The 25,113-nt window shown below is 63.0% G+C and overlaps 1 protein-coding gene across 1 annotated transcript in view; it reads left to right on the forward strand.

Annotated features, from left to right (window-relative positions):
- Positions 1-25,113, forward strand: part of CABIN1 (calcineurin binding protein 1) — a 97,950-nt gene that overhangs the window by 55,876 nt on the left and 16,961 nt on the right. The window contains 1 exon segment of the mRNA XM_060121434.1: positions 3,697-3,810. Within this exon segment, the coding sequence (XP_059977417.1) occupies positions 3,697-3,810 (114 nt within the window).

The following is a 25,113-nucleotide window of genomic DNA, read 5'->3' on the forward strand; positions in this document are numbered from 1 at the left end:
CTTCACCCTGCTGCAGTGGGCTAGGGCCCAGGCCTGTGTCTGTTTAGGACTTGTTTGGTTAGGGCTGCCCCCTCCAGGAGGGTTGGCAGAGCTGTGCCCACCACGAGATCTCTGGGAAAGCCCTGACCGATTCATTGTCAGCTTGTGCTCTGCTCTGGGCGGTCCTCTATCCTCTGGGCCACCAGCTCATGTGTGGGACCCTCAGAGCCTCTGAGGAGTGGGCAGGTGTGAAGGGACTGACCCTCCTGCACAGGCTGTGTGCCCTTCTGTAGGCGCGTGTGAGTGATCGGGGCCAGGACCGGCATCACAAGGGCAGGTGGCCACAGCGCAGAGCTGCCCACCTGCTTGCAGCCCTGCTCCCCTCTGGGCACATAAAATGCCCCCCACCCCCCAGCCTCTCCACGCATACCCCAGCCAGGTTCTTGTCAGGCTTTACTTGTGTGGTTTATAAAGTGAGAACTCGATGTTTTTCTCAGCTTAGGAACCTTGGTTATGCACTTCAAAGTCTGTACCATGTGGTGTGAAGAGTGCTGTGCCTTTGGGGCCAGAGTCAGCGGGACAGATGGGCCTCTCTCCATGGTGTGGAGCCCATCGATTTGAGTAGGTCAAGCCCTCTGCCAGCCGTGTGCGTCACAGATACTGTTGTTCACGTTTGGAAAGAGGGGTGAACCCATCACCATGTCGTCCCACGGCCACCACATGGCAGGAGTGCCTATGCTTGGTGTGCCCTCCAGGGCGCTCACGCATTCCGCAGCAGGCTCCCTGGGGAGGAGAGTGGGGCGAGAGGAAGTGGGTAGGAATGGGCGCAAGAGTGTGGCCGTTTGGACAGGGAGCCCGGGAGGCCTCTCTAAGCAAAGACCCGACAGTCGAGGGCCCAGCGAGGAGCTATCAGGGAGAGGCCTCCAGGTGGACACACAGCCAACATGCATGCTCCGGATGGGGCTCAGCCCGCAGCCTGTGTGACTAGCCGGACAGGAGGGGAGGGCCAGGAGGCGGCAGAGCTCAGGAGGGCCGGTTAGGTGGGAAGGAGTCGTGGGGTGTCATTCTGAGTGAGGTTAAAGTGTGGCAAGGCTCAGGGGAGGGTGGGACGCGTGTGGCCGTGTGTGAGACTCGGGCGGCTGTGGGGAGAGCCAGTGGGGTGGCCGTGGGAGCCCAGCAGGTCGCAATGGCACCATCCAACCGCTGATCTGAAGAGCCGTTAACGAAGGAGACAAGGGCCTGGGCCGGGTGGGCAGTGCAGGCCTGGGTCAGCCGCAGTGCCCCTGGAGTGTTTGCCCTTTGGCGGCCAACCCTTGGCAACCCCTCAGGGAGGGAACTTGGGAGAGAAGCTCTCTGGCCTCACCCCCACCCCAGCCTCCTACCTCCCAGTGCTGCCTCCCACCTCCCAGTGCTGCCTCCCTTTAGCGCTCAGCAGTGGGAGGGCAGAACAGGGGCGGTGGCAGGGCCAGCTCCTGGGAGAAGGTGTGGGAAGGGCAGGGAGCTCTCCCCAAGGCGCCGTGTGTGTACACAGTTGCTTTCCTGTCTGCATTCCTGGGGTTCTCCAGCTGATGCTAGGTGTGGCCTGATGGCCACCGCCATCCTCCAAGTGGGCAGTGGAGGCCCAGAGAGACGGTCCAGCTCTCCGAGGCTGCCAAGCACTTCCACAAAGATCCATGTGCACCACCCCGCACCTGCGTGTAGCTCTGCGAGCAGACCCGGACCTCTGAATGCCTGTCCGGGAGACCAGCGGGGGATGTTTTCCACAGAACAACCTCATGCTCCGGCCTCCCCGGCTCCTGAGTGCTCAAGCAGTCCTTTCCTGGGCTCCCTGGTGTGCTGAGCCATGGGTGGGTGGCTGCTCTGCCCCCTCCAGTGCCCTGGGCTCCCCCCTCCCCAGTGTGTGTTTCAGTCTCTTTCTTGCCTCTGGGCCTTAGTCTGTCCCCTCAGCTTGATGGGCTGCATTTCCTTCAAGCTCAAACTCTGTCCATCTTCCTTTGATGGTTCTTTTCTTTTTTTTTTTTTGGCTGCAGCCGGTCTTAGTTGCTGCACGCAGGCTTTCTCTAGTTGCAGTTAGTGGGGTCTACTCTTCATTGCGGTGCACGGGCTTCTCAATGCAGTGGCTTCCCTTGTTGTGGAGCACGGGCTCTAGGTGTGTGGGCTTCAGTAGTTGTGGCACGCAGGCTCTCGAGTGCAGGCTCAGTAGTTGTGGCGCACAGGCTTAGTTGCTCCATGGCATGTGGGACCTTCCTGGACCAAGGATCAAACCCATGTCCCCTGCATTGGCAGGTGGATTCTTAACCACTGCGCCACTAAGGAAGTCTCCTTCCTTTGATTCTTTTCTCAAATATCTGTCCCACCTTTCTATGGACCCCCTACTGATCTAGACCCTGAGGAGCCATCAGTGAAGAGGTCAGTCTGTCCCTGCCCTCGGGGCTGACAGACAGCGGGGCGGTGGACGAGGCTGTTTGAGGGCTGTGGGGGTGAGTGGGGCGGCACGTGGGTTTGGAGGTCAGAAGACGGGATGGGCTGGGCCTGCTCTGAGGGAGGGGCGCCTTCAAGCAGAGGAGAGCCCCTCACCAGGACCCCTGCCCTTGAGCCGGTGAGGGGCTTCAGCCCGGCGAGTGGGGCCAGGTCACATGAGGCCTGAGAGGGGTCGCCTGCGTCCCTGGGGTAGCGCGGTGCCGAGCACAAGGCAGAGGCAGAGGCAGGTCTGCGACATGACCCCCATCCCACCTAACCCCCGCAGGGCCTAGGGAAGATCCCGGCCTTGGGGTTCCGGCCTGGGCCAAATGCAGGCTCTGCTCTGCCCTTACTGGCTCTGGACCTCAGGCAGCGCTGGAGGCCGCTCTCCTTGGCAGTTCCACGTGGTGAGGGTAACAGTCACGTGCTCTGCCTGGGAGGCACACGTCGCTGCAGGTATGCGGGCAGGTCAGGTGCCCCCGCTGGCCTGTTGCCTGTCCGTTCCCCACGGGTCTCCTTGTCCCCATCAGCTCCATCTGGGGCCTCGGATGTGAACCTTGATAAGGTCTCCTGAGCCATTGGTCAGTTCCGTCTGGCCCACCTGGGGGCTGCCCAGAGCCTGCTGTCTGCCGAGTCTGTGGGAGGCTGACAGGCCCGCAGTTGGGCCCACGCTGTCTGTGCTCTGCTGGGAAGGCGTGCTCTCCAGTCCATGAGAAGTCCCCAGAGAAGGCCTGGCTTCTCACCGTGCCCTGGGTTCCACCAAGAGGCACCACTGCCCAGAGAGCAGCGGCCTGAGCACTGCACAGAGCACCCCACCCCCGTCCCAACAAGCACGCATCCCCGGCGTCCTGCAGAGCCCCAGGTCTCCCAGGCTCACGGTGGCAGCCGACACCCTGACAAGTCAGGCTTGACCGTTTGGGCCAGTGGGGGCATCCCCTGGCAGAAGGTGGGGTGCTGGGTCCGTGCAGCAGCTTGTGAAGTTGTCAGGGTGTGGCGTCCCTGTCTGTGCCCTCCTCAGGCAGTCTGAGGCCACAGTCTCCTAGGTCAGCTGTATTAGGCAGGAAACCAGTTCCTCAAACGCACCCCACAGCCAGATGATCAAAGCCGGCGGCCGGGGCCGCTGGGCGCTGCGGGATGGATGTCTGCAGGAGCTGCTGCTTTGCCCACGCAGCCTGGAAGGAGGGGACTGCCTCCCTTCTCCGTGGGCGCCCAGAGTTGCCCACACACTCACTTCCAACCTACTTCTTGCTTCCCCAGAACCTCCAGTGGGCCCGCGATGTGTTGCTAGGTAGCGGTATCCCGTGGCAACAGCTGCAGCACATGCCGGCACAGGGGCTCTTCTGCGAGAGGAACAAGACCAATTTCTTCAACGTGAGTAGTCTGCCTTGTTGATTTCCGCGGCTGCTGGCTGCCAGCGCTTTTCATGGAAGGAGGTGTGGGAATGGACCCCAGCGTGGGCGTTCCCAGGACACGGGATGGCAGCGGCCTCAGAGGGCAGGCTGGGTGGCACAGTTGAGAGTGCGCCAGACTCGGGAGTGAGGCCCTGCTTGCCGAGCGACTTCTGGCAGGTCGCTGCCCCCTCTGGGCACCGGTTTGCCAGCTATGGGGAGAGGCCTGGACGAGCTCGGTGGTTCTCTGGGGCCGCGGTGGGCAGTGGTGAGAGGGGCTCTAGGCCCGTGCCCTGCTTCCCCTTGGGGTCCTGGGCACCTGGAGATTCTGATTGGAGGCTGGTCTGCTGCTGAAAAAACATGAGTGTGGCCAGTGCTGGGTCTTCAGTGCGCTTCCAGCTCTGATGTTCCATGCGAGGTAGAGACATGGCCCATCCCTGAGGCCCCGTAGAGCCCACATCTGCCCCTCCTGGCCAACCCGCCAGGCCTGGGCCTCCCGCATTTGCTCTGCCCTGCACAGAGACCACTGGCCCCTCACTCTGCTCCACCTATGGGTCCTCACCCATCCTCCTCACCTGTCCTCAGCTGGGTGGCTTTGGCATGTCACATGGATCCTCAGAGCTTTGGTTTCTTCTGTATTTTCCTTGCTTCCCTTTCACATCTAGAGAAGCCGAAGGGCAGGATTGGCCTGGACAGGAGCCGAGGGGGTCTTGAAGGGTCTGGAGGGATGTGGCAGAGGCTGGTTCTTGAGCCATATGGGCAGAGTGAGGTCCCTGCTGAGAGCCGGCCGGGTGGTAGGTGTCTGGATTCATGGCTTTTCTCCTCTCCCAGGCTTGAGCAGGGGCTGGGCAGGGGCTCCGAGCCTGGGAGCCCTGCTCCTGCCAGCCCTCTCCCTATGGGTATTTTATAGACAAGTGGTAGATCAGTCTGCATGGTACCAAGGGGTTTGCTGTGAAAGAGATGCTCCCTCCCACCCAGATGCCCAGGCCACAGCCACTGTCCCTCATCCTGCCCACTTTGGAGCCCACGCCCGGAGACGCACACAAGGGCAAAGTGCGCGTGCTCCTGCCCCTGGTTTTTCTTCACTTAAGCGTGTGTCTTGGAGGGTGTTTTTTGTTTGTTTGTTTGTTTGCGGTATGCGGGCCTCTCACTGTTGTGGCCTCTCCCGTTGAGGAGCACAGGCTCCGGACGCGCAGGCTCAGCGGCCATGGCTCACAGGCCCAGCCGCTCCGCGGCATGTGGGATCCTCCCGTACCGGGGCACAAACCCGTGTCCCCTGCATCGGCAGGCGGACTCTCAACCACTGCGCCACCAGGGAAGCCCTTGGAGGGTGTTTTTGAACTTGCTGTTCTTTTTAATAGCTGCCTGGTCCTCCCATGTGGATGTCCAAGGTTTACTAACCACCCCTATTGATGGACGTTTAGGTCGTTTCCAGTCTTCCACTGTTGCAGACAATGCTGGTATATATGTCTTTGCACACGCGTCGGGGGTCCACTCCTAGAATACACTCTGAGAGACAATTCCTGGGGCAAGGGGTTTGTGGGGCCTTGAAGTTTTAGCAGATGCTACCCTCCGATCCAGCTCCTCCCCAGCCCTGGACTTACTGACTTTCTCTATTATTAAATGGTTTTATGTTTGCTTTTCAGTGGGTGAAAAACACTTGCGTTCTTTGTGAGTGGGACTGTGATGTCATGTAAGCAGTTTTAATTTTTTCTGTGTAGTTTCTACTCAGGTTCATTTTCCTATTGGATTATTGGCCCTTTTGTTATTGATTTATAAGAACTCTTTCTATATTAATGAAAGGGGCCCTTCTTCAGTGTTCTGCAAAACTTTCTTCTGCAGTTGCTGAACCAGAGTGAGAGTCAGGCAGGTGGCTTGGTTCCCCTGAACTCCTGCTTGCTCTCCTTACACGTGGGCCTGAAGAGTGACTGAGGACCCAGTTAGATAAGGGGAAGTGCCTCACTTGGGAGCTGGTGCATGGTTGGTGCTCCGGGAAAGTTTCCCTCTGCCCCCCGCCCCCCCACACACACACACACCCCCGCCCCGTGGTGCTTTGCCCTTAAAGCCTGTGCAGTAATGTTGCAAGGAGGGACCCAACCCCCCTTTCTTCCTTCCGGGTCAGGCACCAGCCTTCCTAACAGCGGAGTTTAGGAGGCCAGCCCCTCAGATGCCTGCTCCCCGCAGCTCCTCCCATGGTTTCCAGAGCCTTCCAGAAATGAGTCCCACAGGCTGAACGGGACGTTTTGCACGGTTTTGCCTCTTCTGGGTCAGCTTTTGTTTCTTTGTGCATCGCCGTGAAAGGTTAACCTCTGGGCAGAGGGCAGACAGGTGATGGCACCCCCTTTTATGCAGCACCCGAGGGACAGGCACTCAGGCTGGCTGGTGACAGCACGGCCCCTGCTGAACCACCCACTCTGGCCTTGCCATTGCTGCAGCTGGACCTTCGGGGTGGACGTGTCTTCCAGCCACAGCTCGCTCCCAGCGCCTCAGGGAGTGCTGGCCCTGCACGCATTTGTGGGACAGATCTTAGCAGGAGGGATGCCTCCTGCCTTGTTTACGAGGAGTGTTCAGGACAGCCCTCGGCTGACTGCTGCCCTGGCCAATGTGCTGGGCTGACAGCTGGGCTGGGGGTCAGGACGAGCAGGCTGGCTCTTCTCCCTTCCAGTGCTGGGGTTACTGCCCGGGCCTGGGGTGGGGGCGGGGCGGGGACTGGCCCTGTGAGCAGGTGTGGGGAGGTGAGGGCAGGGCCATCCAAACCCCCACCACCCTGGGCGGTGCCGTCATCCTCAGGGCCTGGGCTAGGAGACCTGCCTCTTAACTTTTACTGGCGATTTCTGAAAATCATGTGAGCCACATTGTCATTGGGCCACATCGTCATTGCAAACCGTTCAGACACACAGCAAAGCCCACACCCTTGGTCTCCCACCCCAGGCCTCCTGCCCTCCTTAGAGGTACCTCTGTGAGCGGCCGGCTACTCCCTTTTCTCAAGCGTACGTGTACCAAATCAGACAAGTTTGTCATTCTGCTTTAAAAAATATGCCTGCGTGTATATGTGTATGGGGGGGGTGCTTTTTGGTAACTTGGGCTTTTTCGCCGACACTAAGTCTTGGGGACATTCCCTGTAAGAGATGCAGGCCGCCTGTGGCTGTTTGTCCTCTGGGTCCCGAGGAGGTGCTCGCTGCGGGTCTGTGGACCGTCTCCCTGACAGCCCGTCTCCAAGCACGTCCTCCTGGTGCGGCCAGCATCGGCTGCCGTGGGCCCTGCCGCAGGACACTCGCAGGCTCGCCCCTTTGTGCTTGCCCGGTCGTGCAGGCCTCTGTAGCGTGCTGTGGGGCACAGGGAGAGAGCGGGACCCTCAAGGAGTCCGGTTGACTGGAGGCAGGGCTCCCACGGGTAGTGGGTGCTGCTTGGCCAGGGAGGGGGCCAGAGGGAGGCTGGGGCTGAGGCTGCGCCGGCCGGGGCTTCTCGGGGAGCATGAGGGGCCGGGCAGAGGGCTGGGTGCACAGGGGACCGGTGGCCTGGGCCGTGCGGCAGAGGCCTGGTGCACAGCGGCCCAGCCATGCGGTGGGACGAGCATCTGAGGGAGAGCAACGAACTTGGCGCATCTCCATCACCCCCCCGCCCCAAAGACTTGACTGAGGTACTGGCTCCCACCCACCCCTTCTCTGCTGTGGAAAATCCCGTCTGTGGGCCATGTGCCGGGCAGGCTGGATCCTGGCCCTGGGCTTGAGTCCGGAGTGGCCGCAGCCCCACCCAAGGGCCCCACACCCCGCCCTCTCCCGACAGGCAGAACGGTCTGGCCTTTGCCAGAACAGGGCCGGGAGTTGTTGGACATTGCTGGTTGAAGTCCTGCGGCCCTCCCCGCCCTGGCACGGCTTGGCCTGGGCCCTGGGGAGGGACGGGCAGAAGGCGTGTGGCCACATGACTCAGCGGTGCCTCCTCAGGACGACTGTGCAGGGAGCTGGGACCCCATGGAGGACACAGAGGCCTAGGTGGGAGGCAGCGAAGCGGGGCTGGACCTGGGGGTGGGAGCCCTCTGAGCCAGTGCCAGCCCTGAGGGGGCTGCAGAGAGGGGCTGTCCGTCCCTGGGCAGAGGAGACCAGGAAAGCAGAGGCCACGGGCTTGTTTCTGAGTGCCTGGAAGTTTCCACGGCTTCCTGGGCAGGTGTGTGTGCCCCTGGGTGGGGGGCCCGTGGGGGCTGGAGCTCTGTCCAGGGCAAACTTCTCTCCCACTGGTAGTTGATTTGGAAACGTTCCCATAGTAACCAAACCAGAGATGGCTCTCCCTCCTTCCCCAAAATGTTTGCTGATTTTAGCAAGCAGGTTTTTTTTCTTGTTTCAACCCAGTTTCCAGCCACCGTGAAAGAAGCAAAGGGAGCGAGGGCCTGGCCGGCACTGTTCCTGCTTCCCAGGCTGTGCAGGCATCCGCGACTGTGGCCTGAGTTTGAGGGAGCGGAGGGGGAGCGCTGGCCTGCGGGGCCTCCACCATGGCTGCTCCCGCCCCATGAAGAGGCCCGCCTCTTCATGGAAAGCAGCCCACGGCTGGCGGTGGCTGGCGGCCCCCAGGGCCGCATTGTCACCGAGAAAAGCACAGACTTTAGGCCCCAGTGGGTTTGGCTCCCAGCCACTCACCCCTTACTCAGCCCACACAGGGCATGGGGTTGCTCATTGGCAGGATGGGCATGATAGGTGGACAGGAGCCCTCGGCACACTCTTGGCCAATCACACAACTCACCCTTAGGACAGGAAGTCAGCCTGCTCCGGGCCCTGGGGCTTGTCTGCGGATCCGGTGGTGCTTCAAGAGGGCAGTGCTGGGGACCAGAAGGGACCTGGTTGGAGGGTGGAAGGGCCTGCCCTGGCTTGAGTGGGGCAGCCTGAGATGTGGATGTCGCCATCCCCACCCACCACCTGGGCCCCCTTCTGTGTGTCCTGGCTCTACTGTCAGTGCCTGTGGATGCAGCTGTGTTCCTTCTTGTCACTGCTGCAGATGCCACTGTCTGGCTGTCCCGGGGCGCCTCTACCTGCCCTCTCCCCCGTGGATTGGCGGCTTCAGTTCTTCACTGGTACAGGAGGGCTGCTTCTCCCCGGTGCCAGGGGCTCCACGACGAGCACTCCTTACCCAGTGCTCCCACGCACGCCTAACGGCTCTGCCAATCTGGGCCAGGTGCCTTCCCGCCGGCCACTGCCCTGCCCCTCCGGGCACTCAGAACCGAAGGAGACTCTCATTTTGGCCCACCTGTGGGGTGACCAGGGAGACTGGAGCACCTTCCCACGCCCAGGCCTGTGCCTTTGCCTGGGTTCTGGTGTACTCTTCTCTGCAGCCACCACACACCCTGTGGTTCTGTTTGTCCTGACTCCAAGTTGCTTAAACTGATGGGAGATACAGTCATCAGGAGTCATCTTTGTTTCATTAAGTGTTTGTGCCCTGGAGCCTGGTGGCTCACTGAGGGTCCTGATGTGGGAGGAAGGGCCCCCTGGTTGGGCAGCCAGCTGCCAGACAGCTACCTGCCAGAGCTGGGGGAAGGAGAGAAGGTCTCTAAAGCCCCTGGCACCCTGTGCTTCTTGGCAGGAATCCGTCCCACTGATCCTACTCTGACTTGCTACCGGTTGGCTGTGTGACCTGGGGGGTCCCCCAACCCCACCCAGTTGCAGATGCCGGTGTTAGGGAGGGGCAGGTGCAACGGGCCCACCGCCCAGGCCAGGGGCCTCTGAGCCCCAGCTATTGCCCAGCCCCAGGTATGGCCCACTGTGTAGGTCAGGCCTCAGCCAGCACCCTTCCCCCAGGGAGAGAGCCCATGGTGCTGGGCAGGGCCTGGCCTCTAGAGCTCAGTGCGCCTGGGCATCCCTAGGTGGGGGCCTCATCTAGAACAGCATTGCCATTGCCCCCTGATGCACCCCCAGCACAGTGCCCGGCAGGCGGGTGTGCCTGGTAAATGTGAATCCCTCCCGCCCTCTAGAGGTCCCTGGGACGAGGTCAGCTAGGAAGCAGCAGCCCCTAGCGAGGGGGCGCCCAGCCCCGGCCAGGCCCTGGGGTCTGTGCCTGGGACAGCCACCTCCTGTTGCGGGGCCTGACTCAGCCCCTCTTCCCCCACCCTTCCAGCTCAGCGCCGGGTGGGCCCGTGGGCAGCCCCTGCCTCACTTGCATACACCCATTGACTGAGCCAGTGGTACCGCCCCCGGACGCCAGCCTCAAGTTCAGGGCCTTTGGAGGCTCAACCCAGGGAAGAGGTGTTGGTCTCCACCCAGTTAATTATACGCACCCGCCCCTGGCAGCGGGGCTTTGTGCTGCCTCCTGGCAGTAAACAAGCCACGCGGCGTGTCCCTGTGGGGCATTCCGGCCTGCGGGTGCCCCGGCATGGCTTCTCCAGTGTGGAGTCTGCCCGCCCGCTTGGGCCGGGGCCAAGACAGCCAGGAGAGGAAGCGCCCGCCTGACAGCAGACCGACAGCTTTTCCGAAGTTGGTCCCGCCCACGTCACCTTCCCTCCACTCGGGCCTGGCTGTGGACCCGATCACCTTCCACCTCGGCTCGTCCCTCTGCCCACACCTCGAGGCGAGTGTCGCCTGGGTGTTAGACCAGCTCGTGCCAGGCCCTGGGCCGGTTGACAGCAAGATCCAGGGGCCACAGGCCAACCCACGCAGTGGCTGGATTATTAGTCCCGTTTCACAGAGGCGCCAGTAGGTGAGATGCCTTGGCCGAGGTCCCACAGCCAGTCTAGGCAGGAGGAGGGATGTGGACCTTGTGCTCTCTGGTGCTGAAGCCGCGGGTGGCAGCCGGCAGTGCCTGTGAGGAGGAAGGGCGGAAGGCCAGCGCTGGCTTCACACTGGGATTGGCCCATTTGGTGATAAGCAGGGTGGTGGCCTGGGCAGGGGGCACGGGCATCTAGCCCTGCCCTGGGAGGTGAGGCCGCGTGCCAGGTTGATGGGGGGCCGGGGTCAGTAGTGGCCACGGTGTAGACCAGGGCCTCCCCTGGGCAGCGGGGCCATGTGGACATGGCCTCAAGCGACTGGCTGGCTGGGCCCGGCCACCTCTCTGTGTAGACCCCCAGGCCCACCCTGCTGGGGCTCCCGAGGCACAGCACAGCGACAGAGGGAGGCCAGAGCATCTGTGCCTGGTCTGGCCCGGTCTTGGACGGGGGGCAGTGGCAGGACTGGCGCCATTTACAGGCGCTCACTCTGGTCCCCACAGCACGTCTGTGGTGCTCAGGCACTGTTATTGTCCCCGTGTACAGAAGGGGAGGTTGATACCAGTGGGCATTTTAGGCTGTTAAAACCAAAAGCCCTTTTCTAGTCTCTGTCCACCAGGCTGGACAGCAGAGCTTGTGGCCCTGTTTCCGGGCCCTGTTCACAGCCCCTCCCTGGCTGCCTTGGCTGCTGTGGGTCCTGGGAGAGAATGTCAAGTGGGCCTCTGCACAGTAGCTGCCAGCAGCCGTGACAGCGGCCAGGGCCCTGGGAAGGCTGGTTCTGTTATACCCCCTTTGAATGAGGTGCAGGGCCCAGGGAGTAGCCCAAGGTCACACAGCTAACAAGTGGCCAGGCTGGGATTTGAATCCAGGTGGGTCCCACTCCAAGGCCTGCTCCCTTAGCAGCTGTGCCATTCGCAGTTCAGCAGCCACATCTGGGCTCTAGAGAGTGTGGGTGTCGGGGAGGTGAGTGTGGTGGAGGTGAGTGTGGCAGCTTGTATCCTGAGCCTCTGCCCCCTCCTGGGAGGGGGGGGAGGACCCTCGCCCCTCCCTTTCTCTGAGACCTCCTGGTGGCGAAGCACTCTGTGCACGGCCCTTGATTACCTTCCATCATGCCATGAGTGAGGCCCACTCTTGAGGGGCACCAGGTCTCTGGGGGAGGCGACTAGGTGAACAACAGCTGGGGGAGCCCAGAGCTCGCAGTGGGTTTGCCATCACTTTTGCACACATGCTTTTTGAGACCCTCAGGCCTGAATAAAGCCCCACCACTCTTGGAGGTCAGAGCCCGTAACCTGAGGGTGAGCAGGAGGTCGAGAGAGGCAGAGGAGGTGGCGTGGGGGTGCCTGCACCACAGAGCAGTGGGAGCCGTGGGGTGACCCCGTGCCCGCAGGGACGGGCCAGGTCCTCGCAGGGCAGAGGGGCTGGCAGGGGGCAGACGTGACACCAGCTGACGCAGGCGTGCTGGAGCGGCCGGGCTGGGACAGGGCCAGGTGCGCTGCTGGCCTCCACTCCTCTGGGCGGCCACCACTCACAGCAACGCATCACCGCTCACAGCAGCGCGTTGCATCCTTAGAACCCACAAGGTGTTGGTCGTGCCATCATCCCTGCCTTACAAAGGAGGAAACTGAGGCCCAGCCACACTGCAAGTGGGCGCCTGAGCTGGGATCCAGACATTCTGAAACAAGTCAGGGCCATGGGAACACAGCCAGTGGACGGACCCCAGAGACAGGCAAGGACGGGCCCAGCGCACCTTCCTGGACCGACAGGGTGACAGGCAGGGCCATAGGGACAGAGTGTGAGGGCACAGGTGGAGGTGGGCCCAGGGGTGGGCCCTGGGTCTGCGTGGGCGAGTGGGACACAGGGCGCCCCTGCAGGCCCACAGTTCATCGTCCTACCATTTACCTGAGGATGGTTCAGTTCCACGTGCTGGTGTCGACTGATTCCCAGAAGAAACTGGGATTCCTTGTCACCAGTGGACACCCCTCCCGGTCCTCTGTTCCTGTCCCCACTCTCGATGGAGGGGGACCGTGGCAGGTCACCGCCTGCCCCATCCTCGCTGAGATCACTGAGGCCGTGCACAACACCGTCCTGACGTCAGGGTAAAGGACACCCAGTCACGTCAGTGGGAATTAGAGAACAGAAAAGAAGGGAAAAGTTTAAATTAAGGAAATCGAACACTGGGCTGTAGTAGGAATTGCTGCTGTGGCGCTATTTTTAGCTTTATTGAGTTGATTGATGGGCCGGTTGCAAAAGCAAAGTAAACAAAAGAATCACTTCAAGTTCTCCAAGGGAAAAGGCCCAGTTTTTAAGAGTCTTTAAACGGTTAGCAAGCTTGTGACTTCTTAGCATCACCCTGAGCTCTCCTTCCTTCCCGTGTCCTCGGCTCTGCAAGCTTCATGGGACTTCACAGCCTCCAGCCCACTGGGCCCGGTTCAGCCTGGAGCAGGTGCCCAAGGCCTTCCCTTCTGTAGGATGCCCCGGCCCCACCCTGACAGGACCACAGCGGTCATAAATCCCTGCCCGAGCCAAGCCACCCCCATTCACAGCTAGACTTTAAAAACCAATCAGACATAATCAGCCTCTGGACGGGCTGCCCCCACGTGCATTTTTGCCAGGCCCTTGGGGACAGTTTCTGTGTCCAGGTGTGGGCTCACCGCGGTGGCCATGCCAGGATGCCCTGGCAGAAGGCGGCACCCCACCATGATGGTCCCCCAGTGGGGCACGGGACTTGCCCCGGGTCCCACATCCTGCGGGCAGCCTCCACCCCAGAGTTTCTGGCCAGCCCCGGGACAGCAGTGTTTGTATCCGCATCCAGAATGGTCAGGAGCTTGCTGTGCAACATTCCTGAGAGAAGAACATTTTCCAGTGTGCACTGCTTTTCCCACTGCAAGTTATTTCTCAGAGGCTTGCTCCTGGAATCAGTGTCTCCGCTGAGTCTTTCTGAGGCAGGCACGTATCAGGCTCAGCTTCATCCCCCTGGGACACTGCCCCAGGCAGGCGCCGTCTGGAGGGCGGCAGGGGGGCAGCTTCCGGAGGAGGCCCAGGGCCCTCTTGAGGGTTTGGAAAGTGGAGCAGGGCAGGCAGCGGCTCAGACCACGGATGGCAGGGAGCCGCAGGGAGCCGTGGGAGAGGGCCGAGGGAGGGCTGTGTTTCCTGAGGCCGCAGGAGCAGGACCCAGCGGGGCAGGGCCAGGAGGAAGGGGGCTCCCCGAGGCCTCGGCTGTGGCAGAGTCACTGCAGGAACCTGTCCTTTGGGAAGGAGGATGCTTGGCTATGCCAGTCTCTGCTTAGTCCTCTTGGCCCATGGAGTGCTGGGGCTCACTCCGGATGCAGGCCCTCCCTGTGGCTCCCGGCCTGTGGGAGGGCAATGGCTGTGGCCTGGCCCCTGGGCTGAGGTGGGAAACAATGTCAGGGAGCAGGCCTCTGCCATGGAAGGGAGGCCACAGGGCTTGCTTCCATGGGGCACAGAGGAGCTCGGGGACAGCAGACATTTCCTCCTCCCTGCGGCCCCATGATTCCCATCTCACGGTGAGCAAACTGAGGCCCAGCATCGCGCAGCCCGCAGGGAGCAGAGCTCGGATGCTTCTCACCTCCTGCCCACCGCCCTCCCCACCCAGCCTGCGCCCAGCCCGGCAGGAGTGGAGGTTCAAGCCCACCTCCGCCCTGGGCATCATCCTGCTTGCCTGGCCCTGATTAGCTGGCCCCACCCCAGCCCAGCAGGAGGGACTCTGAAGACCACAAGCCCTGAGCCACAGAGCCAGGGAGTGTGGGGGCTGCGGCTGAGCCAAGGCTTGCTGCTTTTGCCGGGGGGCCGCCCCCGTGGGCCGGCGCACCTCTGACCGAGTCAGGTGGCCTGTGGCTGCACAGACCCAACCTCCTCATTTGTGAGATGGGGGATGTGAACGTCCAGCGCTTGGCACTCGAGAGCCCTGTGGTCCCAACAGTGTCAAGATGGCCACAAGCCACACACTGGGCCCCAGGGAGCAGCCTGGTGCAATCAGGACGTGGCCATTCCGGGCCCACCCCTGCCAGAGTGCGTGACTGCCTTGCCATCACGTCTCCAAACACCTGTCTCAACAGTGAAAGCAGTGGGCAGGAGCATCCCCCCCACAGAGGGTTCTGGGGGTGGGAGGGGCAGGGTGGAGCGCAGCTGAGGGTCCCTAAGGGGTCTGGCAATGGGTGGGGGCATAGGGGAGGGCAGAGTGTATCTGGTGGCCTTTGCCTGTCCCCCGTCCCCTCAGGGCACCGTGCCTGTGGCTGCTGCTCATTCACCTCCCCTTCCTTGCGGGCTTCCCAGGTGTGCCCTGGGTAGCTCAGAGTCATCCTGAGCTGGAGTGGAAGCCCCAAGGGAGGACGGCCTTCCTGTGGCGATGGGCGCTGGCCCAGGAGCCCGAGCACAGGGCTGGGTGGCACCCCCATGGCGTGGAGCCGGGGCTGCTGCAGGGGGCTGGAGTGTGGATGCCCCAGCGCCCCGTCCACATGGGGCCCGACCCACAGATCTTCCGGTGCGCCTGCTCTGGGCGTAGCCATGCTGCCCTACCTTCGGGGTTTAGCCCTGCTTTTGACTTCCTGGTCCCGACCCTGACCTCAGTTTCCCCATCTCCAAAGGCAGGCCAGCTGGATGAGGTCAGTGGGTTTCCAACCCTTTTTCCAAAAGAGCCCTTTCTCACACACCCCACTGGGAAACACAAAAGGGCAGCTGCTCCCGCAGAGACAGGAAGGGCCGGGCCCACCTGCTTCGGCTGCACCACCACCGCCTGCTCCCCAGAGGAGGGGCATGAGCCCTGGGGAGGCTACGGGGTCTCTGCCCTGCCACCACACTGCCCACCCAGACAGGGCTTCCCCAGCTCAGGGCCCAGGCCGTCTTTCTGGGGTGGCTTCAGGCTGGGAATTTCTCTCTCTCTCTTTTTCCTTCCACTTTTCCTATTTGGAAAGTTTGACCAAGTTGCTTCTGAGAAAGCGGCATTGGGTTTGAAATCCAAACCAGAGCTGAGGGCTCCAGGGGCCCCGGCCTGGTTTCCATGGTGATGGGCTGTGGCCACCACGTGCCTCTGGGGGCAGAGCATGTACTCCCTCACAGGCCAGGGTGAGGCCACTCAAAGGCCGCCCACGCCCTCACCCTCAATTCTGCTCCTGGCCAGCCTCAGGCCCTGCACCATGCCTGGCCCCACCCATAGCTGGTGGCTTTGGGCGAGCTGCTCAGTATTGGTAAGACTTAGTTTCTTCATCTGTAAACTGGGGCTGACCAGACCCACCTCACGGGGTTATCGAGGATCACGGGAGACCATTACCACATGTGCCCCGGGGCCACTGTGTCCAGGAGAGGGTCCAGGAAGGCCCCGGAAGGAGGAGGAGGCAGCTGGGGGAAGGGACTTCGTGGAAAAGAGCACACAGGCTCACTGGGGTCCGTGTGGGAAGGAGGCGAGGTGGCTCGGGGCCAGTTGGGAAGGATGTGCAGGAATTTGGTTGATTAAAAACAAATTTTGAAACGTTGATCTCTAATTAGGTATAAGAAGTCTAAAATTAGGGTATGCCAAAGCAGGTGGAGCTTCCCCAGGAAGCCCAGCCCCTCGCCAGGGTGGCACTGACTCTCAGATAACGTCCTGTCACACCCACCCCGCAGCTCCCCATGTGGGGACACTGGCAAATTTGCTTAGGACAGACTAGCAAGGGCCCGCTCCGGGCTGCAGGGGAGGCCGCCCCAGCCCCAGCGGCTCAGTGCTGGGCTTTATTTCCAGAGAGGGACCCGCCTGGCCCTACTCAGAGGAGGGGTGGGGAACCCTGGGCTCCAGGCCCCTCTTGGGTGGGCAATGAAGCCGGCCCTGCAGCAGGGGCACCACGGGAAACCCAAGAGGAGGAGATGGTGGTGCTCGGGCGCAGCGAGCTCTCGGAGGGAGGGCTCGACCTGCGGGAGCCCCTGCCTCAGCCCCCTTTCCTCGGGGCCGGGTGTGAGCAGTGCACCCGGCACCCTGCGTGTGCCGAGGGTGCAGGAGAGGGGGTCGGCCAGCTACAGCAAGGGGAAGGGGGCAAGGTGGCCGGACAGACCAGGGAGAAGGTGGTCCAGGAGAGGGAACAGAGAGAGGCCAAATGGCACATGAGGGTCGGCACTGGGTGGGGCAGGTGGTGCTGGAGCGGGCAGGGCTGGCTGTCCCCAGGGCTGCCCACGTCCATGGTCATCCAGAGGTACGTCCGGGGGAGGGTGCACTCTAGCCAGAGAGTGATTGGATATGTGCTGCGACGCTGCTTGGCTTGGGTCGTGAACTCAGGCCTCTGCAAGTTCCGCCACCTGCCAGCACGAGCGTCCGGCAGGTGTGGGGGCCCTGCTCCCAGGGGCCGGTCCTCGTCCTTGTTCCTCACAGCTCAGTGGGAGGCCCCCAGGCCACAGCAGAGGCTGCACGGCGCTCTAGAGAGGGGAGGAATGCTGCGCTTGTAACATCTCACATTTGTTCTTCTGGTTCGGGGCACCCCTCAGGTTGGGGACAGAGCCCTGCTCTGCAGGACACGCCTGGACGAGTTTGTTCCCCTTCTGATGTTCTACACGAGTGTGAAGGGTTTGGGGGAGGTGGCGGGTTGTAAGCCTGCTTGGGACCTGAACGCCAGTGGAGGCACCAGCTCTGCCTGGGATGTCGGCTTTGTCTGTGGTCAGTGCCTGACCCCCGCCACCCCTTCAGCTCAGCCCCTCCCTGCATGAGGATCCTGTGCTGGTCATCCAGGGAAGACACCTGGCACAGGCCACGGCCACTGCCACCACTTGTGGCCTGAACCTGGCTCCACTTACTCAGCACAGATGCCCCCGGGTCCATAAAGGCCACTCATTAGGAGCCAGGGGTCAGATGGTGGATGGGTTGTCCTAGTTTTCTCCATGTGCACATCAGACATGGCTTTTCTAGGATGCGGGCTCCCCTCCTGAGATGAAACGGAAGCAGCTCAGCAGCCCTCCAAAGACTGGGCTATTCTAGAAGCCTGGACGGTAGCTCTCATTTCCAACCCTGACGTGGGGCGGGCTCAAAGGAGCCAAGTGTTAGCACCCTCTTGCTCTGAGGAGGCTCTCTTGGGCCCCATCAAACACATGCCAAGTCCCAGATCACCCCGAGAGGCATCAAAGCCTGCTGGTGTCTCTTCTCCTCGCTGCCCATTCCCCAGACCCCTGGCAGTCCCTCTCTCCATGAGGCCACGTGCAGCCCCACTGCACACACTAGGCACCCCTTGCCCTCCACGTGGTCCCACTGGCTGTCCCTGATCGTCCCAGCCACCCCCACCCCTGCCGCCATGTGGGGAGATCCCTGTCCAACAGCATCCAGCCCACAGGCCTGCCTCTTCTTCCTGAAGCTGCTCTGTCCCCCACCCCAACCTTGTTTCTCTCCCTCTGAGGCCAGCTCCGCTCCTGAGCCCCCAGCTGGGCTGGAATTGCCAGGTCAGCCAAGCTGACATGGGCCACGGCTGTGTCAGTGCCTGCGCACAACAGCCCTGGCATCCATGACCGAGACCCTGGCTCCGCCCCATGGTGACTGGGGCCTTGGGCAGGCCCTGCAGGTCAGGCACTGTGGAGGTGCGTGCATACTCGTGTGCTCATCCCCGCAGAGCTGAGCGTGGCATGGGCACAGCTGTCTGCTGAGGTGGATGCTGCCCCGGACCGAGGGACAAGGGTCCTTGCGCCCGGCCCTCTTTGTTTCCCTGGGCAGGTCCTTGTTCCCCACCTGTGTCCTCACTCATGGGTCAAACAGGCAAAACAGCTGGACTCAGTGACATCAGCGATACTTTGCAGCTGCAGAGCATAGTCTGAGCCGCTTTTGAGCGCCAGAGGCTCTAGTGAGAATGAGATGGGGCTGCCGCTGGGGTCTGTGTGCCCGGGGTGGAAGGCGAGCTGCTTTCTCAGCCGTCAGGGAAAGGAGAGGAAGCTGGCTGCCGCGGGCCTGTGAGGCTGGCACGCTACCGGCAGAGAGATTGCTCAGGCACACGACACACAGAGCCAGCGTCCCATAGCGGGGAGGCCTGCACCTCCAGACCAGCTGGCAGCTCAAAGCTCCAGTGCTGAGACCTTGGACTGTTAACTCTAAGAAGCAGTCTTGCTACCTAAAAGGCAGCGTTGGACTTAGCCTGGGGAAGACTGGGGTTAGGTCAAGGTGGGGGCTGGGGTAACGGCTGGTGGAAAGGAACCAGGAGCAGCCTGCAGGTCTGCGTTGGGTCAGGTCTTGAGAAGGGTGGCCGTGAGAGGCCACTGGGCCACGTGGTCCCGTGGGCAGCGCAGCCGGTGGCACTTTGGCCAGCAGCTAGCTCTAGGTGTGGGTCTTGGCTTTGCAGGGCCAGGAGCCACCTCTGCTGGGGGTGCAGGCCTGGGGCGTGTGACGCAAAGCACAGGTGCGTGGTTCCAGGGAGGGTGTGGCCACTCGAGGGGGCTATGCTGCCCGCTGAGAGGAAGGTGGCCAGAGAGGTGTGAGCAGGCCCGCCACACGCTCTGCATGCCGCCCCGGGTGCAGGCCTGGGCTCTTGCACACGTTGGTTCGTTAGTCTGGCTTCCACTCCCCGGTCCACCACACGCCTCTTGGCCTTGGAGTCTTCCTTTCCACTTGCATAGGGATGACAGCCTCTACCCCAAGGCTACTGTTTGTCCTCTGCTGCTCCTCACTCAACACGGACGCCTTGAGACAGTCTGGACCACCTTCAGGCCAGGGACTACTCACACAGACAAGGCTGGAGTTGTCCAGTCTCACCTTCTCTGGCTCCTTCTGGCTTTGGCGGCCATCCCTGGGCTCCCGGGCTCACAGCTCCCCCTCTGCAGCCCCGACGGGTGTGCAAGTGCTTCACCTAAGAGATGGTGGCAGAGCAGAGAATGAACGGGGATAGTCAGGTGGGGGCCGCAAGAGGAAAGCTGGCCGCCCGACTTCCCAGCGTGGACACGGGTGCAGCCCCGGCCTGCCTACCTCCCCACTGGCCGCCCAGGGGTACTGGGTGGATGGTGGCTGGGGATGTGAAGGTCAGGACTTCCCAGGGCTGGCCCTTGACCGGGGCTGGACCAGAACCTCTCCCTTAGGGCTGAAGAGAAGAAAGACAGGGTCCTGTAGGCAGTGAGGCTGCCCGGGGTGAGGGCCATGTGGGGAAGGCCTGGGCTCTGAGCCGAGGGCAGGAAGGGGCCTGTGTGTGGGCCGTTTCCTTCCCCAGCTCAGCCCTGGCCACCTCTTCCTCCTGCTGGCCCCCAGTCACCCATCTGGAAGAGGTCAACGAGTAAGGTCCAAGGCAGGGGGAGGTGGCTCTCAGGGCCAATTACCTCTTGCCCTTGCCACCATCTTCCTTGTCTTCTTGGTCACCCACAGGTCCTGGGGCTAGAGTGGGGAGAGGGGTCTGTCAGGCAAAGCCCCCGTGGGGATCAGGTGATGTCCTCAGATGTTTGTTTTCTTCTTATGATCGATTGTTGAAGTTTGCTCTGGGGGATTAAGGTTAGGTGTCCCTTGGAGAGGCAGCGGGGCACCCTGATAGCGTGGGGCTTATCCTGCCCTGAGGTCAAGGGGCTTCTCAGGTGCTGGGCCTGTCTTCAGCCCAGGGCCGTGCACCCCCCTCTGCATCAGTCCTCCTCCCAGGAGCCTGCCAGGCTCAGGCAGTCCTGGGGCGCTCGCTGTGACTAGGCCAGTGACAAGGGTGACTCCAGGGGCAGGCTGGAGCACACCCTTCAGCACCCAGGCAAGGTGGCCAGGGACACCTGCCCGCCCCCGCCCAGGATTAACCCCGAACAGCCAGCTCACAGGTTAGACCAGCCCCTCCCTGCTCACAGGGTCTCCTGCTGGCCGTGGGGGAGCAAGGTCAGGGTGGCCCCGAGGGTGGCATAGTGGTGCAGGAGCTCCCACCCTCTTAGGCCCTCAGGGTGGCCCTGAGGTGGGGAGCAGCTGTTTCTCCAGGGCAGTAGTCAGAGACCTGTGTCCTGCACGTCCAAGTGCTTTGTGGGCGATTAGGACCTGCATAGGGTGCTGACAAGTGCCAGGTGGGGCACAAGGTTTTCTCAGGCCCCAGAAGTTCTCAGGCCCACCAGTCCCACAGCTATCACAGTGCTGTTGCATGAAGCCCCGGGGGGGATCCCCATGTGCACAGAAGTGTTTCCCCCTGGGGGGTCAGGGAGGGTGGTCCCCACTTCCTTGTTCTGCGGCCTGGCAGCTAGAGACGGTGATGCCCATCTCTTGGGGCTCTGGAGAGGGCTGGGGTGCAGGGTGCCGTGTGGTGCTGGAGCAGGCCAAGGAGGTGGAGCCCTCAGGTGCCAGCATTCGCCCGGGGCATCTGCCCAGAGCCCCTGAGCTCCCCTCGCCCACCATGGCCTCCCTCCTGCTGTGACAGCAAGACCCTGATCCCCGGGCTGCCCCCACCCGCTGCTTCCAAGCTGTGTGGGAGGCCTCCTGCACACAGGGGCCTGTTTCCAGAGAACTACCCGTTCCACACACACCGTTTCTTTCTGGCCCAGATGTGATGCCCACACACATCTTCAGCCTCCCTGGGTCTGACTCGACCTGTGCAGGGCATGAGCGTCCCATGTCTGCTCTAGCCCTGGGGACAGCTGGGGGGAGTGTCCCCACCTCTTCTGGAGCCGGCCAGGCCTGGGGATGGCTCTCAGCCATACTAGACTTCCTGCTGTGTGACTCTGAACCTGTCCCCACGTGTGGGTGTCATGACGACATGAGTGTGGACAGTGAACAGCTGTTGTGACTTGAGGACGTGCGGCGGGAGCACTCCTCGCCTGAGACCCAGCCCAGTGGGCATAGCCTCAAGGTGGCCTGTCTCCCTGCAGCTGTGTGGCCTCTGGGAGCCCAGGGCCAGACAGAGAGTCCTGATCCTCCAGGGAGTGTGAGCCACTGCCTCTGCGCCCCCCGGAGGGAGGGCAGGCAGGGAGTGCACAGCCCCCTGGCCGAAGGTTGGCCTTGGGCCGATTGGACTGGGGGCACGTGGCAAGCCTGGGAAAGCTGGTGGGCAGGAGCCAGCCGGGGCAGGACAGGTGGAAACTATCTGGCTTGGGGAGATGTCACCAGGACAAGTGTCACCAGGATAGGGACCTGGTGGATCTGAGGCATCTGGGTGTTTGGGGAGGGAGGAAAGAGCCGGGCCCTCGTGGTGCTGAGGTGGGGGAGGGATGGTGGGGAGGCTGGTGCCTGGCCGGGGGGCTGCGCCTTTGCTCGGCCTGTCCTCAGCTGGGTTAGGAGAAGCAACCAGGAGCTGGTGGATAATTCCAGGGCGGCCGGCTCCACAGGAAGCCAGAGAGGAAGGTGCTGTGTGCTCGCTGGGGCTGTGGGTGCCGGGGGCGTCCCTCTGAGCCCACTCCTTTCAGAAGGGGCACAGTCCCGCTCCTGGCACCCGCAGGCCTCTGCAGGGCTGCCACATGCCGAGGCTGAGGGGCTCCTGAGCCTGCCTGGCTTCTGCCCAGCCCCACCCCTCCCCCCAGTGTCTTCTGCTCTTGGGGCCTCACAGCCAACTGGAAAATGAGCCCCCTCCCAGCTGGAAAGCCCCCTAGGGGATGCCATGATGCCCCTGTCCTGCTCTCCCCGCTGAGGATGGGCCTGGGAGAGGCTTCACTCCAGCTCCCACTGCCCCACTGGGTCAGCAAGGACATCCCCCACTCACCCACTCCTCTGCCCTGCACCGGGCCCTCGGGGCACAACTCCAGCGGCCCCGCGCACAGAGCTGCCCCGTACAGGGCGAGGACAGCCCCAGCCCAGCGCGTTGCTGGCCCCTGTCGCCCTGCCTTCCGCACTCCTGGCCGCCCCTACCCGGCTCGGCCTGGGATGCCAGGTCCCACAGCCTCCCGCGGTGAGGGCTGTGCCCCCCGTACCCTCAGCGGCCCGGCCCGGAACCCGCGAGTGTTTGCCGGCAAAGTCAGCCGTGCCGCTGGGCCCGCTTCCAGGCCGAACAGCGAGCGAGCGCCCGCGCCCCGTCCGGCCCCGCCGCCCCGCCCCGGCCCTCCGAGCCAGCGAGCGAGCGAGCCTCCGCGCCATGGCCCGGCGCCCGCCCTAGCTCCCTGCACAGATGCCACGGCGGAGCCGGCGGGTAGGAACTTGCCCGGGGCGGGGGCCGGGGGCCGGGCCGCGACAGTGTCTCCCCTCTGCCCGCAGGCTCTGCGCTCTCCCGAGCTTTGGCTCAGTCCTCCGGGCCGGCTCACGCGGCCGCCCCCCGCCTGGCCCCCGGCCCGCCCGGCGCAGCAGGAAGCCCGCGGGCCGCGGTTTCCCGGGCGCCGCGGCAGAGGAAGTCGGCAGGCGGCGGGGTCGCGGCGCCCCCTGCCCCGTCCGGGTCCCCGCACAGCGCCAGGTGGGCGGCGGGCGGACCGGGGCGGGGGGACCCGGGGGAGAAGCCCGCCCGCGAGCCTGGGGCGAGCCCAGCCGACCCGCCGGGGACGCAAGTGGGCGCGCGGGGGTGTGCGCTGCGCCGGCCCCGCGAAAGCGAAAGCCGCTAGCTCGCCGACCCAGCAACTTCGCGGCGGGCGGCGCGGACCGGGAGCTGCGCGGGCCACTACCGGGGATGGTGAGCCGGCCGGCGGGTGGGCAGCGGCACCCCGCGCGGTGCTTCCCCGGCTATAAATAGCTGCCGTGCGGGGGTGGGAAGATGGTGCCGGGGCTTGGCGAGCGCCTGGCCTACTCCAAGCCCCGGGCTGGGCCGGGACCCTGCCCCGCCGCAGAGTGGGCGGGAGGGGGCGGAGGGGCTCGGCGCGGAGGCGAGGGGGGCCCGGCGGAGTTGCCTGGTGGGCTGCCTCCGCGCTCTTAGTTGTTTGTCATTTCTGCTTCTCCCCGGAGGGGGAGGGGACGGACGGCCTGGCAGTTCTGGGGATCCCGTGTGCGACATCTCATTTGGCAGAAGAGGCTGGAAACGGGCGGGCACCGGCCGCAGGCAAATTGTAGGCTTCCCCAGCCCTTGCCTGCGCTGGGGACTCGTTACCTGTGGATGGCGCGGGGAATCCCTTTCCCTTCGCAGCCCAGCTTGGACGGCTCCTGGGGGCAGGGCCAAGGCGCCCCTGGCGGCCCCTGTGCAACCCTGCGGCCAGAGAGGTGGCTCTGATGGTTTTGCAGAGGAGGCTGCAGGGCTTCCTGCCCCCAGGCGTGTTCAACCTCGCCCGCCCCTGGCGCGCCCTTAACCGAAGGCCTGGAGCAGGATGGTGGCTCCGATTGCTGTGGGAGGTGCAGGGCCCTTAGCTCTGCAGGGCATCAGGAAGATGGGGAGCTGGCAACCTGGAAACGCAGTCCTGGCCCCAAAGGCCTCAGGACTCCACCAGGGCAGTTCCTGGAGGTGATGGAGCCATCTGGGCCGGCGGTGGGAGAGGTGATGCCGTGCTGGCCTGCCTGTCTGTGATGTTCACCCTACTTGGGGGCAGGCAGGGCGGAGCGGGAAGAGCTGGGTAGGCTGAGTTCTGCTGCCAGCTCATCTCCCTGTTGGCTGTGTGCCCTGGAACTAGTCTCTCCGGGGGAGGTGTAAGTGGGGTCATGTGTGGGAGAAGCTGGGAAGGTGCCCTGTGAGTACTGTCGGCCCCAGGGACTCATGGGCACCAGATGCAGCCCTGCCCTCTCCACCCTTCTCTGAGTGGTCTCGCTGCTTGGGAGGTTTGCGTGGGCTTACAGGTAACAGGTGTCTCCCCAAGCCTGTGGAGGGCGCCGGTATTCTCCCCAGGGCTGCTCTTGACCTCAAGGCCTCACAGTCAAGATACCGACGCTTTCTTTGCTCGGCTCAGGGTTGGGCTGCGGCACCGAAGCTGTCCTGGAAACAAAGTTTTTATGCTTCTCTGGGAAAAAAGACTCCTAAGCTCCTACCCTGACACCCCTTCTTGCTGAGGGGCTCCCTCTCACCCTCCTGCTCCTACAGCCCCCAGCCCACTGCTCCTCGGAGTGGGATGCCAGCAGGCTCTCCTGGCCTCGCCTGCTCGGAGCGCTGAGTCACTGCTGCACCCATGCCAAGGGGGTGGGCTGCAGGAATCCCTCTGCCCGGGAGGCGGGCTCTCCCTGGGGTGCTCACAGCATCGTGTTCTCTGTGAACAGGGATGTTGGGCTGAGCGGCCGTGGGGAGGCCTTGCTCACCTGTCATGCTGTGGGCGTGGGACAGGTGGGGGCTGGGAGGGCCTGGGCAGGTGGGACGCTCTCCGCATCTTAGATCAGGAGCTCAGGCACGGCCTCCAGGACAGCACCCGCTGCTGCATGCCCACCATTGTCCCCTCTGTGGGGAGGGGTCCAGCCCGAGCAGAGGGAGAAAAGCTCTGTGGGGAAGGCTGTTCAGCCGACATTCTTCCTAATGATCCTGAAGACTCCACCCCAAATGTCACCCAGGAGGGGACCGAGCGAGTTAGGGTACACCTGCAGGGTGACGCACTGGGGTCCTTTTAAGTGATGGGAAGTTTTTGATGGTGCAGGAAGATACGCGTGCTCCATTACTGAGTTAAAAATTAAGGTGAAAGAACTCACGCTCCTCTGTACCTTCTGCTCAGGACACTTGGGTCACAAGGTCGACTCTAGGGGGCTGCCCATCTCCCCTCACTTGGCAGGGGCTCCCCTCCCTCTTCCTCCGGTTCCTGCTCCTTTCTGGCTTCCTCCCTGGCTTTTCCTGTACAACCCCCTCCCCAAAGTTCTTGCTCTCTTAGCTCCTTTTTTCTTATTCCAAT

The sequence above is a fragment of the Lagenorhynchus albirostris genome, chromosome 14 (genome assembly GCF_949774975.1).
Source record: "Lagenorhynchus albirostris chromosome 14, mLagAlb1.1, whole genome shotgun sequence".
Classification (NCBI taxonomy): domain Eukaryota; kingdom Metazoa; phylum Chordata; class Mammalia; order Artiodactyla; family Delphinidae; genus Lagenorhynchus; species Lagenorhynchus albirostris.